Source organism: Aulonocara stuartgranti (genome assembly GCF_965226115.1).
Source record: "Aulonocara stuartgranti genome assembly, chromosome: 1".
Classification (NCBI taxonomy): domain Eukaryota; kingdom Metazoa; phylum Chordata; class Actinopteri; order Cichliformes; family Cichlidae; genus Aulonocara; species Aulonocara stuartgranti.
The window spans coordinates 21971192-21989650 of NC_138939.1; the positions used below are offsets into that span (position 1 = coordinate 21971192).

At 40.1% G+C, this 18459-nt stretch overlaps 1 protein-coding gene across 1 annotated transcript in view; it reads right to left on the bottom strand.

Annotated features, from left to right (window-relative positions):
- The window catches only part of syt7b (synaptotagmin VIIb), a 125767-nt gene that overhangs the window by 22867 nt on the left and 84441 nt on the right, over positions 1-18459 (bottom strand). The window contains exon 6 of the mRNA XM_082528546.1: positions 18319-18441. Within this exon, the coding sequence (XP_082384672.1) occupies positions 18319-18441 (123 nt within the window). The remainder of the gene's footprint in view (positions 1-18318; positions 18442-18459) is intronic.

Genomic DNA, 18459 nt, shown 5'->3' on the forward strand with positions numbered 1-18459 from the left:
CCCGCATGCCACAGCCGCTCTATCACGTGATGCATACTGCTCCGACGTGCTAACGTTCTGAGGCGAGTTAAGGCGCGTTGCAAGTTTTGTGAGGTGCTTTCGTGATATTTAATGGATCGGATTACATTTTTTATTTTTCTCCGATATCCGATCCAGTAATTTAGGTCAGTATCGGGCGATACCGATACGTAATATCGGATCGGTCCATCTCTAGTATATACATTGTGTTAAAGGACTGAATGCACATTACATGGCTTTGGTCATTTCTCGACAAATATTCACAGCAAAATAAAAAGGAGATCTTGTAGGGAAATAATGGAGAAAATGCCCAGCTGTGTTTATGTAAGGTTCATTGTTTAAGGTTCATGTGGCCTCTGTCTTGTGTGTTTGATAGTGATTTAGTAGGGCTCATTGGGCTGTCACTTTGCCAACCCTTCCTACAAATAAGCATTTATAGACTCTTTGGGTAGAGACCAGCTGACAAGCATATATTATGTGCCCTATAGTTTAAAGTGAGGAATGTCTTATCCATGAAACTGAGCTACCACTGAAAACACATTTAAAATAAATCCTTCTTAAGAGTTTCATTTAAAAAAAAATAAGAGGAAAATAACTCAACAGTACAACCTACCTGGAATATAGAAACAAACATTTTAACATTTTTAGGTACTAAGTGGGATGCTGAGATTTTAGTGTTGGCAGCAGACATTTAGAATTACTTTGACTGTGCCAATAACCACAGTTTTCAAACCGGTCCCCACTGAAAACATATGCTTGAAAGCACAAAGGTGGATTAAAGCAAGTTCTCTGCTCTTGATTATAGTAAAGACACGAAATACAATCTGGGTTTGGACAAAAATCAAAAGTAAATAAAATCACAAAATGTTTTGACCATGATTCAGTAATTCTCTTTTGTCTTTCCTGGTCTTGGTCCACATCTTTAAATTCCTATCCTTTGAATCTTTGAATGCTGGCTATCCCTTTATTGTTGTGATCAAAAACAGTGTTTGTTCCACTCTTAACTTTGTGGGACACTTTTTAAACAATATCACCATTTCCCAAAAGCACTGATTTTATATTAGTCCCTTCATATGTCTGAGGGCTTATAACATTAATGTTAACTAACTAATAAAAGTTTTGTTGAAAAGACATTTTCATTCTATGTAATCAATTCACAAATGTATAACTTAATTAATCTTCCATGTTTCTCAACCCTTACATGCTATTCATATTCCATACTTTTATATTTTAGCTTGCTTCAGCTTTGACATAATATGTGTCTATAACAAACTTTGAACAATATATCTATTAAGTATGTGTAAATAGCCTATTTGGCATTAATAAATGGATAATCAGTCCTTAATAAATGTTTCAGTGAGAAGGGAAAATGTATTTCTTGCATGTATTTTTCATGTCATGTTTTATTTAAGACATGAAAAAACCCAACAACCACCATGTTATAGTATTATTTTGAAATAATGTTATGATGATATGCGATTCCCACACTATCTTGTCCATCACACTGCCTCTACCAGCTTGCTTTCTTCCCATAGTGCATTCTGGTGCTAGGTGTTCACCAGGTAAGTGATGCACATGCACATGATGTAAAAGAAAACGTGATTCATTAGACCAGGCCACCTTTTTCCACTGTACTGTGGTCGAGATCTGATGTTCACATGGCCATTGTTGGTGCTTTCGGTGGTAGACAGGAGTCAGCATGGGCACTCTGACTGTTCTGCGGCTATGCAGCCCATACCATACACAAAAAATTGTAATGCACTCAGTATTCTGGTGCCTTTCTATCAGAACTAACATGAACTTTTTTAGCAATTTGAGCTACAATAGCTCATCTGTTGGATCAGACCACACGGGTCAGCCTTCCCTCCCCATGTGCATCAGTGAGCCTTGGCTGCCCATGACCCTGTTGCTAGTTCACCACTGTTCCTTCTTGGACCACGTTTGATAGATACTGACCACAGCAGACTGGCAACACTCTACAAGAGCTGCAGCTTTGGAGATGCTCTGACCCAGCAGTCTAGCCATCACAGTTTGTCAGACTTGCTCCTTATGCTTTTATACTTTATACTGCTTTTAAACTTTAAGGATACAAAGTTTGTTTATTTGCTCCTTTATATATCGCAGCCGCTAACAAGTTCTATGATGAAGAGATAATCAGTGTTATTTACTTTACCTGTCAGCAGTCATAATGTTATGCCTGATCGTTGTGTGCATTGATTAAAAAAAGTTTTAATCAATGCACACTTGCATAGATTATGCATGAGAACATATTCACTCCTCTGTCTACTCTAGTATATTGAGGTACTGAAAGTTTTTTTTTACTTGATGAATAAAGCTCAAGTAGAGAGATTCAGGTAGAGTCAAACAAACCTCTAAAAGCAACCAGTGGAAAGTGTGCTGGATAATAAATTAACAGGTACTGTAAAAATGTTCCCGTCTTTCAAACATGAGACACACAATTAGTTGTTCGGTGCTCGAGCAGACACAAGAAAAGCAATAAACGATTAACAAAAAACAGACAGCCCCCCTTCCCAAAAAATGCCATTATAATGTATGGATCCAAACTGGGAGTTATCCAGCTCGACATGCAGAAAACATCTGTCAAGCCCTTCCCTCTCTTCAGCTTGATAGCCTAATTTATCAACAAGAAAACAAAGCATAATTCACTACATTGCTCTAACGTGTGCATTTATCATTGAATACTCAGTGAAAACACAAAGTTTGCATAAAACATATACCAGACAAAACATTTATAGAAAATAAGATACCATTTTTAGTAATGTAAAAATTTGTTCTACTCGTTTATCATAAGAGAGATGCCATTAATTGGTTATAAATTTTAAACATATCTAATAAAAACAAAAGGGTCGGATTCTTTTGCATTTCAGGTGATTAGAGCCTGAGCAACATAGGATTTATAAGACTAATACTGATATTTGGTGATGCGATACGCCAGTATATTGGACAACAGTTTTTTCATTCAGAAACATGATACTTAAACAAATTACCATTAGCACTTGCTTTGTGCAGTTAGTCATTTACTCCTTTACATCCTCCCAGGCTACTCAGGTCCGCTAGTGTTGTGTTTGTGGTGTTCCAGACATGGGTGTTGCTGGTCTGGATTGACTACAAGAAAGCCTGCGGCTCTATGCTCCACTCATGGATACTGAACTGCTGGCCACTGTACAAGGCTAAAAGTGCACTAATAACATTCATCAGGAATTCAATGGGAATGTGGAAGACAACGCTGGAGGCCAACTTGAAGGGAACTGCACATACCAAGATGATACATTGTCCCTGCTGCTGTCCTGCCCATGATTGGTCCCCCTAAGCCAGCCCATCATTAAGCGCACTAAGATTCACGACTGGAGTGATCATCATCCACCTCTATATAGATGGATGACATAGAGCTATATGCCAGGAGTGAACGAGACATCGACTCACTGATTCACCTCACCAGGATCTACAGTGAGGACATCAGGATGTCATTCAGACTCATAAGTGTGGCCGAATGGTTGCAAAGTGAGGGAAGGTGATCCAGACTAAAGGACTGGAGCTCCCAGAAGGTAGAATAGGAGATATACAGGATAAGCTACAAATGCATGAGTATCGCAAAGGCCGATGAAAACCATGTTAAAGATGCACAAAGGTTAGCCACAAACAAATACCTCCAGAAAAAGGTGTTGAGAAGCCATCGAAATGGTAGGAATGAGGAAGACATCAATACACATGCCCTACAGGTCATCAGATACCCAGCTAGAATGGTAAATTGACCACAAAGGAAGACAGATGCCACTGATAGGACACCAAAACTCACAATGACAGAGATCTCCAACTGAGGTCCAGCACCCAAAGGCTCTATGAGGAAGGGCGAGGATTAGTGATTGTCAGAACCACAATCCATGATGAAACACAGAGCATTCATGAATATATCAGGAACATGGTACCCGGAGATGAGGTGCTTGGGCAGCTGAAGATTGGTCATTCCTAAGAAACAGGAAGAGGAACTGTCAAGGATGACCACTGACAGATAGCAGAAGTGGCTGATATCAAGAAATCCTACCAGTGGCTGGAAAAAGCCATCTAAAAGGACAGCACAGAGACTTTGATCATGACAGAACAAGAACAGGCCCCACGCCACAGATCCATAGAGGCTGTGGTAGCACATAGTAGTTGTCACGGCGAATGGGATCAGCCGTGTGGAGAAAGTAAAGGAGGATCCAAGCGCAGGCACTCGTGGAGGTGCGAAGGGTGTTTATTGTAAAAATAAAACACGAAGGTGGGTGAGCAGAGGCACATGGCGGTAGATAACAGGGAGAACACACGGATGAAACACAAACAGACCAGGGACTAGTACACGAGTAGACACGACTTAAATACACACAGAAGAACACAGAGAGATTACACACAGGTGGGGAACACAACTGGAAGTAATTGACGAGACGAGACAAGGGAAGCAAAACTGAATACACTCACATGAGACATGGAGCTTCACAATAAAACAGGAAACAAGAAACAACTACACAAAGACGCAGACTTGACACTGAACTAAACCTACAGGAAATACGAGGGCACCAGAACAAAACCTAAGAACTAAACCCTAAACCAGAATAAACTGAAACATAGAATATGATAATAACCAAAACGGGATGACAAAAGAATAAGAACATAAATCATAATACAGAAGAATACCAAAATATAAGAAACAAGAAATGCTGGGTCAAATGACCCAGAACCATGGGAGCAGTAGGATATAAGATGCAAACTGGGACTGCATACACGAGGAGGCACAACCAAGTGGCTGGGATAGTGTACAGCAACATCTGTGCAACATATGGACTAGACGTCCCCAAGTTCTGATGGGAGACACCACCAAAGGTGTCTAAAACTGGACCAGTAGTACCAACCGATTCCAGGTACAACACCAGCAATCTCTGTCCAGCAGAGTGCAGTCAGCTGCAATCAGATATTTTTTTAGATACTGCTATAATAGTGGAAACTCTTACAAATAAGAAGACCAGCGCTTCTGAAAAGCAGGCTTCAGGCTCCTCTAAAAATTTGGTTTTTAACCCCATATTCTTGAATGTGATTTCCCTATATCATCACCTCAGACACAGACCTCCCAACCACCCATCATTTTACCAAGCGTCCTTTCTTTGTGTGGATGTTTGCGCTTAGTCTTAATTTTTAAAGGTGGCTTTCAAAAGTTAACTTTGCTAATTATGAACCAGCTATATTATTCAGTATGTTTCCAGCTTGTTTTCAGAACCTATACTGACAAATGGAGGTGACAATGCTCAAAAGCCCAAACAAAACAGAAGACAGGAGAGGAGCCTCCAATCAGAAAAAAGCAAACATTAAGTGCATTAAAGAGGCAGGAGCTAAAATGTTGTGTGGACTGTAGATCATGCACAAATACTCTAGAAGATTTCAGTAATAAAAACGTGAAGCTGAAAATGAACATAATAGGTCTCTTAAAATTTTTATTGGGTGATCTGCCTTAAAATTTTTATTTTTTCATTTCCTTCCTGCCTGAACTGCAAATAAAAACCTGCTGCTGCTTCCTGTGTCATCGAATCACGCCTGTTGACGGTAATGTCCTGGGAGACATTGAGGCTACTGGGTGTGGTAGGGAGGTGAGTTCATCCATGCGTGTCAATGTACATATTTACTCACTGCCAAACACACACACACATGCACGCACGCACGCACGCACGCACACGCACACACACACACACACACACACACACACACACACACACACACACACACACACAGGTTGCAGCAAAGCAGCTGCATAATATTTCAGACAGACATGATAACATCCCCAAATTAGCTTTATGTGCAGTGATATAAAGAAAATGATGAGACGTGACAAAAATAGGCCTTTGTTACTCTGAGAGAACGAGGAGAAAGAGTAATTATCTTCCAGGATAATTCTCACTAAACAGCTGAAATGTTGCTCTGCAGTTATCTGTATTCAGCAGCAGAAATACATACACTACTTTGGCAATCATTAGAAAATAAAAAAGGTGTTCACATGCATCATGCCGTGGTTATCAACTTAAGAATTTCTCCAAAGAGGAGTAAAAATATCTTTAGCCACGAGTTGCCCCTTTTTCTGCCAGCTAGTGACTATCTTTTCTGAAACACAACACCAGTTACATAATTCATCCTTTAGAGGTTGTTGTAACCATGACTACTGAAATGTGTGCTCCCACTTAAGGTTGTACTCACTACCATCATGTATTTTACACGGGGGTGAAGTAACCATGGTAACAGGAGCCTTCAAAAGAGGGCAATGAAATCCAAGGAAGTTCCTCAGAGAGGGGCATATATTAAAAATAGCACCAAAAAAAAAAAAAAAAAAGCCTGCAGGGCAAAGGGACCAAACATTTAGAAATGCCTTTGAAAGACACTCTTTGACTTCCTCATACCTACACTCTTCTAACCCCCTGTGACATGCGAAAACACCTCAGCACATACCGCCATGTACGTGTGAGCTCACGCTGAAAATGGCTGATTCATAAATGTCAAAAGAAAGTGCAGAATAACCTCCAGCCAGCAAAACAACAGGCAAAAACAGAAATGGGCAACTATGGACTTCTACCTTCTTTTCCCTTCTAGACTATCGAACTGAAGAAGCTCTCGTTACTTTGCTGTTTCGATGGTAGGGAAATGCGAACGAACAATCAGAAGTTTATAAAATGAGACACAGGAGTGCGCGCACACACGAGCACACACAAGCATCCCCTGGGGAACCACTTCGATCTGCCAGAGTGAAACTTGAAACCCGACTTTTGACCTCATGGCCTCAATCTGAGTTGAAAGCCACCTTCTGAGTAATTGGACAAAGCAGGTCATTACATCCCTGGGGACAATGCAGTGAAATCTTATCTTCTTCTGTGTAACATGTATATTGTCTGCTGGACAGGCTGGTGAGCACTGATTAAGAAAGAGTGAATAAATGAAAGGAACATGCTTCATTCATCTGGCTTTGACAAAGGTGTGTCATAGAAGTAATTATTGGGGAAGAGACTGGATTTTAAAAAAAAAAAGGAAGAAATTTTCATTAAGAAGCTCAAGTTGGAGAGTATATCTTCACAGAAGACTCAATGCAGGCAAAGCAATGTGTGCATTACAAACGTAATGGATGAGGATAATTTCAGTGAGTGTGTTTATTTATTTCATTTTATGGCCATAATTAAATCTTTTTGATCCCACTGTTCTGTCACAACACAGCTCCTTATAGCTGAGACACAAGAAAACAATGTGATGGCTGCACAATTACATGGATTCTGTTTGCTTACAGGTGCCACCAAAGGGTCTATATGCAGACTTTATGAAGCAGCTGATGAGCTTCTGTTTTCTGAATACACAATATGAAATCAGCAATAAAACCTTTATTAAACGTTTAGCAATAGATTCATCAGATTAAATCATAAATATTTTGTCTTCAAGGTGACTATTTAAAAGTGACAACATGAGCTTAGGTTTTATTATTTTTACATTCTACTTAGGTTTTTTTTTTTTTTAAATATTAAAAGGGTCGAATTGGTATTTATAACTTATTTGACAATTAACCTTAATACATTTTTACAATGTGCAGTAAACTTCAACAGCTCAGTTACACCAGAGTAAATATAGCATGGCAACCTCCTCGTGACAAGGAAAAATAGGTGGTTGCCGGGTGGTTGTATTGAATTTTTGGCATTTATTGACTGATCATAAGTAGCTACAGTGACCAAGATAAGATAATTGCACAGGCTGCCTGGTGGGAGGAAACTTATCTCTAAACAATTGCACTTTAACTCGGACTACAATCACTCTCAGGCGAACTAGCAAAGGCAAATAATTGCAATTTAATTTATAAATGAGATGGCAGTGAGTGCAACTTGTCTGTGTCATGGTTCTGGGTCTTTGACCCAGCGTTTTGAGTCTCCTGATTCTTTCTTCTGCTTTAGGAGATGATTTAAGTTCAAGCTGTGTACTGTTTACTCTTGAATTAGTTCTTCTCTGGTACCTCTGAGTTTTTTTTAACCTACATTTATGTTTCATGGTTTCTTGTGTGATATTAGTTCCCTTTCATGTTCTGGTTTTGTCTCTGTTTTCTGCTCAGCGTCTCATGTGGAAGTCAGTCTTGTCTCCATCTTTATTTACCTCTCTGTCTACCCAGTCATGTCTGCTAACTTCACACGTCTCAGTGTTTGTTACTTCCTATTTTATTTTGATTGTCCCTTAGTTTTGCTTCACTGTGTCTCGTTAGAGTCCATTCAGCTGTGGTCCCTGACTAGATAAATGAAACCAGCAAAAAAAAAGAAAACCAAAGCTTCGCCCTCAAATCCCCCCCCCCAAAAGAAAGAAACAAAACAAAACAGAGCTATGTTTAAGAACTGGAGCTAAGTCTTTGCGTAATTGTGCTTATATTTATATTTAGTTTTTAAAAAAAAAAAGAAAATAATGTATACCAATGCAGGGCAACTGTCCACAGGGGACCTCCATTGCTTTTTCTGGTGCTTGGAAATGAAGCAGATTTCTCTGAGTCTGCCCAAGCTGACAGTTATCTACACTGACAGAGGAGTGCTGATGTGACATCATCACATCACAATGTCAGTCAACACCCTCAGGAGAAGGAGGATAAGGTGAATAAGGGGATAGAAATGGAAAAGGAGAAAGGGCTAGGCAAAAGGCAAGTAGGAAACAAGGTTGTGCAGTTAACTTAGGGAGGAAACTAGGAGAGATGGAGACGAGATGAAGGACAGGTGACAGTGACGTTAAAAACCACAGTGAGAGCAGTTGAGGGTAAGGTAGAAATTGATGAGTGAGGCGGGAAAGAAATGGGCGGCACAGGACAAGGGAGCAACATTGGATGGATGGGTGAGAACATGAGGGATGAGAGTTACTTTCTGGGCCTGAATAGGAAGTGTGTCTCCATAAACATGTATCTGGGTCTTGCTGATCATACACTAGCCCTAGGAGACCATGAAACACAATATAGGTCCCACATCCCATGATGGATGAGGCTGAGGCGCCGATGTCAGCGCTCCCCACCAACGGGGACAAATCACTCGGGCACCACCCCCCTCAACACACAGGCTAATACAACAAATGGAGCCATGGACAGTGCTGGACTGCTTTGATGCTCTTTGAATAGACTTCCACTGACTTGCTCTTGACATTTATCCACTGGATGGAGCTTTTGTTGCTGTAAATTCATGCATGAAGAGGGCTGCAGTGACATCTTCTGCATCTGAAAACTGGGAGGGGAAAAACATAAAGAAAACTCAGATCAGGTGAGTTTACTGTCATGGAAACTATTTATTTTCTCCTCGCTGATCTTTGTCTCTTTTACTGCGACACTCCCCTCACTTTCCTTTCGTGGCCTCTCTAAAATCAGCTCCCTGCTCAGAGCCACAAGCAGCAACAAGGGAAATGGTGAATGAGCTCCAGACTTTGTTCTGACAGTATTTCTTTTTTTTTTTTTTTTTTTAAAGATATTTCATTTGTGCTGACCTACATTGCTTTTTTCCTCCAATCAACCTTCCTCCCAGGGCCACTGGCAGCTTCAGAGGCCGCCATGGGGACCACTGGCCAGCCTGGAGAGTCATTAAGAAGCTTGACTCGGCCTGATTGCTGGCTCAGGCACACAACTGAAAGATTCAGATATGCCATCTGACAAAGGGTGACAGCAACTTCCTGCTTGATTTATACTGTACAACATTACCGCTGCCATGATTACAACGTTGATTCCCACCCATTTGAACAATTTAGACATTCAAGACTGTGATTACACCCATTAAATGTCACATAATGGTGGACAAAATAGCTTAAATTTCTTCATCTCTGAAGAGTCTTCTAATTAAGCCTTTTTTCTATTCAGGCTTTGGGCAAAAAACATAAAATAATAAGCGCTCACACACTAGGAAAGCTTATAAATAGAGATATTTTTCATTTTTGGCTACTTGTTTGCAGCAGAACAAGCTGCAGACACAACACTTACCCGCTATTACAACATAAATTTGTAATGAAGGTTATGTTAGCAAACAAAATATTTACACTCTTAGTAGACACAGAGCATTTATTTAGGGATTCTATAAATACCTCTCTTTGTTTATGCTCCATAGTCTTGTGTCTGGTTGCTATATGCTCCACCAGTTAGCTACAAACTTTCTCGTGTGTGGTACTGATTGTTAAAGATCAGAGCACAGGTAAACTATATAAACATGCACGTGGACACAGCTTATATATAATTTATATAGCATCACACAGTTGCTACAGGAAGGTGCTCTATTGGACTGAAATCTAATGACTGTAGAGGCCATTTGAGTACAGTGAACTCATTGTCACATTCAAGAAACCAATTTGAGATTATTTGAACTTTGTGACATATCACATTTTCTTGTTGGAAGCAGCCATCAGTCATCAGAAGATAAAGGGACTTACATGATCACCAACAATACTCAGGTAGGCGTTTTTAAAATGGTAATTAATTCGTGATAAGGGATCCCAAAATCCCCATCCTGCACCTACCATGAATTCTTCTTTCTCCATATTCTGATGCTCACTTTGAACTTCAGCAGGTCAACTTGGCCATGTCTACATGCCTCAATGCAGTGAGTTGTTGCAGTGTGTTTGGCTGTTTAGATATTAGAGTCGGCTTGATGGAGAATGAGATGGTCGTCATTTAAAAATCTCAGTCATTTGATGCACACACACACAAACTTGACTTTCAAGCTGATTTTAGGTATGAATGTTGTACTATCTCCTAATTGTATCATTTGCAGCTAAAATATTGAGTTGGGAAACAGAAGTTAAAAAACTGCAATAAAATAGAAGAATCAGAAAGTGTGTTGTCAGAATAGTTGGTGGTCTTTAACTGCTAACCAGTCAAAGTAATAACTCTCCACTGTGAAGGTGAAAGCTGGATGAGCTATGATAAGCTGTGTAGCTTTCAGTTCCAGTTTTATAAATCATAATGATTTGATTTGAATGAACAGGCATTGACATGCGCATGGCTTGGACTGAGTGGAAGCAGTGCGCAGTAAGTATTTACAGCTTTTACAAACTCAGCTTTCAGAGTCTGGGGCCAGTAAGGGTTTATTCATATTTATTTCTCTGCTGCATCTCTGTGTGTGGTGGATCTCTGAACTCATTAAGATGCAGCTCCGCCATGCAACAATGGTTTTCTGAGATGATAATAACACAAACAGCTTCAGAGCTTCCATCATAGTTATCTGCAGGTGGGTGATTACGTCCAGTACGCTGCAGGGTTTTGGCTGGTCTACCACGGTGACCCAAACTGACTTACATAACATGGAGCTACGCATAAGCGATTACAGGACATGTAGTTTAACCTAGAAAAAGAGGCATGCTTTATTCTACAGATAAAAGAACAACAGGAAATTAAATGTGTATTTAGGTTTGACTTGAAATATTACAAATTCTGCACTGTGCAAAGGCCTTGAGCCTCCCCTCATTTCTTTACATTTTGCTGCCAAGTTTTAATTTTTAAAGCGATTTTGAGCAATATTCTCCAGGTTTTCTGAAGGTCTTTCAAAGTATGTGTCATGGTCCTGCGACCATGACTCAGTGACTTTATGTTTATGTACTTATTGTTATTACTTTCATTATTATTCATGGCTGTTTTGGGATGGTTTGTGTTTGGGATTTTAGACACTGGGTTCTGGGTTTGTGCTCCCTCTGTTGGTCCCTGGTGTTAGTGTTCCCCTGTCTCGTCAGGTTAATCAGGTCCAGCTGTTTCCCCCACCTGTGTGTGATTTCCCAGTGTCTCTTTGTGTACTTATAGTGTGTGATTTCCTCTGCTCCTCGTCGCGTCGTCTGTGTTCATACCTGGTGTAATCCCCTGCGTGCTCTCCCTGCTGTTCTCCCTTCATGCTCAGGTTTGCTATTTCTTTGTGTAGTTTCTCCCAGTTAGTTCATCCTTAGTTCTGTTTTACCATCCCCACTTTATATTGGATATTATCAATAAATCACCCTCACACCTGAATAAGTGCTGCGTTTTGAGTCCTCCTTCCGCTCTCCACACGGCCGCTGCCCCGGACCGTGACAGTATGTCTTTGAACATTGGTTGTTTTTTATTCATTTTCAGTCCAGTGCTGTACCTGACATTTTTGTTTGTTAAGCCACTAAACACCGACCCATCATTCATGCCCAAAAAAGACACCTAACTCAAATCCAGTGTTGTCTACACACAACTTAACAAAGAACCCATTTTCTTTCGCAGTCTTTTGTGCTCTTGCAGCCTACCTCTGATTTTTTTTTTCTCATTTCTTTAGCTGAATTTATGAGAAATGACACTGATAAAACAGTTTGGCAAGCATAAAATTACATTTTTCCACTAACCAGTTGATTCCCAAAAAGCTATTAGTTGAGAAAGAAATGGCAGGCCAAAAAAATTATCTACAGCTGATAAACAGTATCTGAAAGTCATGTCTTTAATAAACAGGAAAAAATCTAGCAAACAAAGCCACAGAGCCTAAAGCCCTGGCTTATGGCCCTTCAATTGTTCCATCTACTGTTTTCCGAAGCTGCATCAGAAATGTGTAAAGGTGGCTGTGAACAAGACGTTCTTACGGAAGGGAAGCCGGGAGAAAAGGCTGAGGTATGCCAAATTATACGAGAACTGGACTGAAATCAGTGACAACGGGTCTAATTGATAGATGCATCCAAATTTGAAAGTTTTGGTTCAAATAACTGTAAAAATTTGCAGAGCGTATTGACGAAAACAGTGGGTGTCTACAGCCATCTGTAAAGGATGGTGGCAGCTTTGTCATGGTTTCAGCCAGTGGTGTTAGGGAACGTGTCAAAATCGATGCAACTATTTTTTCTGCAACAGAAAAATACCACCATGCAATATTGTCTGACTGTTAACAGTTTTATTTTTCATGACAATAATCCTAAACACACTGCCAACGCAGTAAAAGTATACCTGGATAGAAAAACACACATTGAAACACTATCAGTCATGGGTTAGCCTCTCCAGAGCCCGGGCCTCAATAGAACAGGAAGAAAAGGCAGCCAACATCTAAAGAAGAGCTTTGAATGTCCTTAAAGAAGCCTGGAGAACTATTCTGAACACTACTTAAAGAAATAAAAAGAAAGCTTGCCTAAGAGAGTTCAGGCTGTGCTGAAAAATAAAGGTACTCGTACCAAATATTGATTTTCAGGCTCGTTGGAATTGTACATCTTTTTTTTTTTTTTGCCTTATATACTGTATTCACATATATATTTTACAGATGCTTCAACAAAATATTAAGCAATGAAGGTTGGTTTAAGACTTTTGCACAGCACTGTATTGACACTGGCTTTGTATCCTGAATCAAACACTAAATTTAAACTTCTCACAAAACATGACACACTTTTTTTTTAGAGGTGATGTGAGGTTCAACAATTAAAACAGGATGCTGTGCAAGTATTTCAGGCTTTAGATGAGTCACAGACAGTAACAAAATATCCAAAGCTTTGATAAGCAGCTCTAATGTCTGAGTGCATTGCACTACGGTGTATCTCTGTCAGCACTGATTCACCCTGTACGACTCAGCATGTTTTGCTGCCATCGCAACAACATGAAAATTAAACAAATATACGTCCTTTAGGTTATCGTTGCTTATTCTGAAATTGGGATTTTCTTCCATTTATCATGAGCCATTTATCCCATTTTCAATAAGACGCTTTTGCTGCAGGTTTTGTTGAGTGCGAAAGCAACGAATGCTTTCTCACTTGACAAAAACAAAATGTTGCCTTGTTACGTAAAAGTGATCCAAGCGACAAATTGATCATATGATATTTTTTATTGCGTCCAGCTGGTATTAGTCACTGTCAGTAGCTGGTTCAGTGCTGTGACCACAGATGTCTGGATCATCACACTTACTGTCATTTAACATTTTTATTATTTTAACTCCATAGTCATTTTTTAAAGGCGGCTGCAGTCTGCTGCTATGGAGCAGACAAAAGATAGATCTTTTTATTATTGTAGACATATTTTTCTTTGGATGAGGGGCTCTGATATGATTCGTGCCAATAATTTGCTTTGCAGCTGAGATGATGTAGATTAGCAACTAGTGACTGAATCCTAGAAACACATTAAAGCTGCACTAATATTTTCATATTAATGGCTCGAATGACTCTGCCTACTGTGAAAGAGATAGCCCAGAATACTGAACTGACAAAGAGTCATCATCGGCTCTGCAGTTGCCCTTACAGAGATGTTTAGCAGCCCACGCATTCAGTGATTTGGTTCAGTCCCGCTGCTTTCATCAAGCTTGTTTCCATCAGGCATCTGTTGTACGCTACCTGCCCAGCACTGATGGCAGCGTGACAAAGTTAGCAACAAGTGTCTGGACACAGTAGAGAATGAGAGCTAAATTAAGAGTGAATATTGGACTTTGCTGATCAGATGGACCAAATATCTCTCTCTCTGTCTCTCTCTCTCTCTCTCTCTATATATATATATTTGAATGAATGCACTTTGAGCTAACATACTCATTATAATATTAGTGCTACAGTATGTTCCTTTTGCTCGCAATTACTAACCTTGTCTCAACAAATATGGATCTGTGCTAATACACAGCACACACTGCGTTTGTCTCTATCCTGTCATTTCTCTGTTATCAGATTAGACGTCTGTAGATATTTGTGCTCTGAGCTGTACTTGATTTCATTAATAAACAAACAGAACCTCAGACCTCCATGGGTGTGTATTTATATCTTGCTGAATATTTCTCTGCAAAGCGGAGAACAAAGGTTTCCCGTGCTTTCTGTCTGACGGCTTCTCGTCTTGTCATGGATATATTCTTGGCCGGAACGTCTCTTTGCGTCGTACTCAGGCTGCTGGGCGCTGTGAAAACGGCCAGGAGCAAGTGAACAGACGGGCACAGGGAGCTTAAGAGGTAGCAGGAGAGACAAGAGAGATGAGGGAGATGGACAGAGATGATGATGGAGAGCTGTTATTAGCTGTGGAAGGACACTAGACAACTTGGCCCACGCAAGCCCTCTGGGTAGAGGCTCGCAGGCTGGCTGTGATTAGAGTTGGGTGCTTGACAGACCTCCAGACAGCTAGAGGGAGAGAGCATGGGGACAAGAGGTAGGCTAGTCCTCTTCCCTGACTTGTCCTTAGATATTTGATATTAAATTTTAAAAGAAAAAAATAAAAGGATAATTGTAGCAATAACATTAGGAAGAAGAAACATTTATCACATTTTTTCTTCCAAGAGAGACTTCTGGTTTTCCATCAACCGCAAATTCACAGCTGACCTAGTTAGAACGGCACACTAATATGCACTGCAGAGAGGTTTTGGGAAAACTCTGAGCATTTAAGAAACTTAATGCAATTCAAAAGCAGAATTTCTGCAAAGGTAAACAAAACATAACAAACAGACAGAGCCCTCGAAAAAAAAACTGCACCTTTATGATGAACTACACCTCTACTTTATCCTCTGCCCAGTAGTGTCAAAACAGTGGGATAAGCACTTTATCCGTCAAACACAGATGCGATAAGCGAGCAGCCTGTTCAGTCCTTTGTTCACTAGCTGAGAAACTGTGCTAGTCTCTGACGGCTGCTCTGAGATCACTGGTAGATGAGAGGTTAGCATATTTTTAGACGGGTGTTTCATGTGAGGAATCTTACTCCTAAATAATGAGGGTGCCCTTCCCGTATGCCTGCAACTCAAAGATCAAACCACCAGTGAAGAGATGCAGACAAGCCAACCATCAGAGGTCTGGATGGAGAAAACACAGGCCATGAAAAATGGGATAAAGGAACTCAAAATGTGGGTATGCAAAACAGAAATTTGAGAAAACATAAAGGTAAAAATAAAGGCAAAAGAAATGAAAGCTCTTTAGTGCTGGAAGCTGGAAAAACCTAATAATTAAAGGTAGAAATCCAGCTAATATAAATGTACCAAGCAGGGCTGCCCACTGAGAATACCAAAGACACTTTCTTAGTATTATTTCTGGGTGAATTTCTCAGAGGAGTGAAAAGACACTAAAGGTTTGGGTGATTAAAAAAGAAAGAAAACGCCATGAGTATTTTGATTAGTTACCTTTGTACAAAAAGCACAACACTAAATAAAGCTTTCAGACAGCACCACGCTTATGCACAGTTATTCTTTATACTGTTATACAGCAGACAGGTTGTATCAAGTATCTTGGGGGAACTTGCCACAGTCTGTCTCACTGTCCTCTGTCTTCAGGTCATCCCGGACTGACTCTGTGATTTTGAGATCAGAGCTCTGTGGGGTTTAGACCATCTGCTGCAAGTTTCCTGCTGCAGCTCTCTACGACTGAGGCAGCATGTTGGTCTTATTGTCAGACTGCAGAATGAATTTGGGAGTGACACTGATACTGTTGTAAGATGATTAACAATCTTAATACCCAAATGCTTTGAAGTTTTACACAATGCAAAATAACTACATCAGAAGTAGATTGTACATTGTGGAGTTTAAAAGGCTGGCTTGTTTTTAGATTGAACATTTTTATTTTATTTGGAAAAAAAGACAAAGGACATACTATTAAACAGAATTGCAGTGCTGGCAGTATAGGCTTTGAAATAACAATAAGGTTACATATATAAAAAGTTCACAGGTCTGTCAAAGTAAAGAGAAAGTACAACCCCTGATCAATTTTCTTTAAGTTCTAAGACTCTACACACCAGGACATTTTAAACCTGATCCCTACCAGGTCATAAAATATAATGAATACAACCTGAGATGAACAACAAAACACGACATATTAGACCATGTCGTTATTTAACAGAAAGTTTAAGAGAAACTAAGCCAAACTATAGAAACAGTGTGTGAAACACACCCCAGCACACCCCACGATTCAGCAACTTCTAGAATCACCTTCAGCAGCAAAAACTCGAAGCAATCGCTCCTTTGTAGGACGTTATCATCCTCTCACATTTTTGTGGAGGAATTTTTGCCCGCTCTTCTTTACATTTTGCTTCAATCCTTGGAAGTTTGTGAAGATTTATTCATACACAGATGTTTCACAGTCCCAGATCAACATTTTAATGAGGCTGAGGACTGGCTTTGAACTGGGCCATTGAAGCACTTCTTTTCTTTTCAATCATTCTTTTGCAGATTTGCTGTCAGACAGATGGCCTCACATTTGACTCTAGCATGGTCGACTCAACGGCTGCAAAGTGCCAGAGGTCCTGTGGGTCCAAAACAAGCACAAATCATCGCCCAGTGTGGTGAAAGCCAAACAAAGCACAGCACAAACACCGCAGTGCTTAACAGCTGATATGGGGTGTTTGTGCTGATGTGTTTGGCTTTCACCAAACACGACTGCGAACATCATCTGCTTCAGAAGTCTTGTGCGTTAGCTCGGATTTACGTTTGCAGACATTAGCTGCGTTGCCATGTTCTTTTAAATAGAACAGCTGATCTCCTGGTAACCTTTCCAAATAAGCCATACTGTTCTGTCTTTCTCTAACTGTACCATGATAAACTTTAACAATTAGGATGCTAACTGATGGCTGTAGAGTCTGAGATGTAACTCTTTTGACAGTTTCTCAGAATACTGCACAATCTGACTTTGGGGCGAATTTGCTGGGATGTCCACTCCTGGGAAGATTAGCGAATGTTTTGAATGTTTTCCGCTTGAGAATAATCTTTCTCACTGTAGAATGACAGACTTCAAATTGGCCATATAATCCTTCATATAGTGATGCTCACACTTACTGATGATATCTAATCAAACTGCACTTGATTACCAGCACCTGGCTGTTACTCACCCTTTAAATCACTATAAAAGCTATAAAGGTGTAGTTAATCTTTCACACACTGCATCTGTACTTTGGCTTAGTTTTTGTTAAATAAGTAAAAAATCACACAGTGTAATATGTAATGCATTGTAGTTATATTTAGCTCATTGTAACAGTTGCTAAGGACCAGATTATGTTTACCAAGTCTTGATAATGTGAAACCTTACAATTGAAAGAAGGTCTACATCTTTAAATACAGTTATAATTTATGAGAACAGTAAATACATAACTGTTGGTTTGTAATATGCTACTTAGTGGTAGTGTTATTATGAATAATTTGCATTTCAAGCAAGACTAAAATTGCCATGAAGTGTTGATCTTTCAGGTGACTCTACTGTACGCTGCGCACTTCTTCATCACCACAGTGGAGATAAATAGCCCTGCCCCGCTTAAAATTACAATCCATTACACACCTCTTCACCGTATGACAAGCAGCTACCTCGGCTGCTCGTTTTGTTTTTGTGCTTAACAACTCACATTCTTCACATTCCCCTCTCTCTTTCTCTCATTACCTTTTCTCTGGTGTGGTTTCATTTTCTTTGCTCGCTGGCGCTTCCTGTAGATCTGGGAGGTTGGCAAAGTCATCCTGTTCAGCCAGCCCGATTGCTAGAGACAGAACAACCATCTTCCCCTCACTGGACACACACGCACAC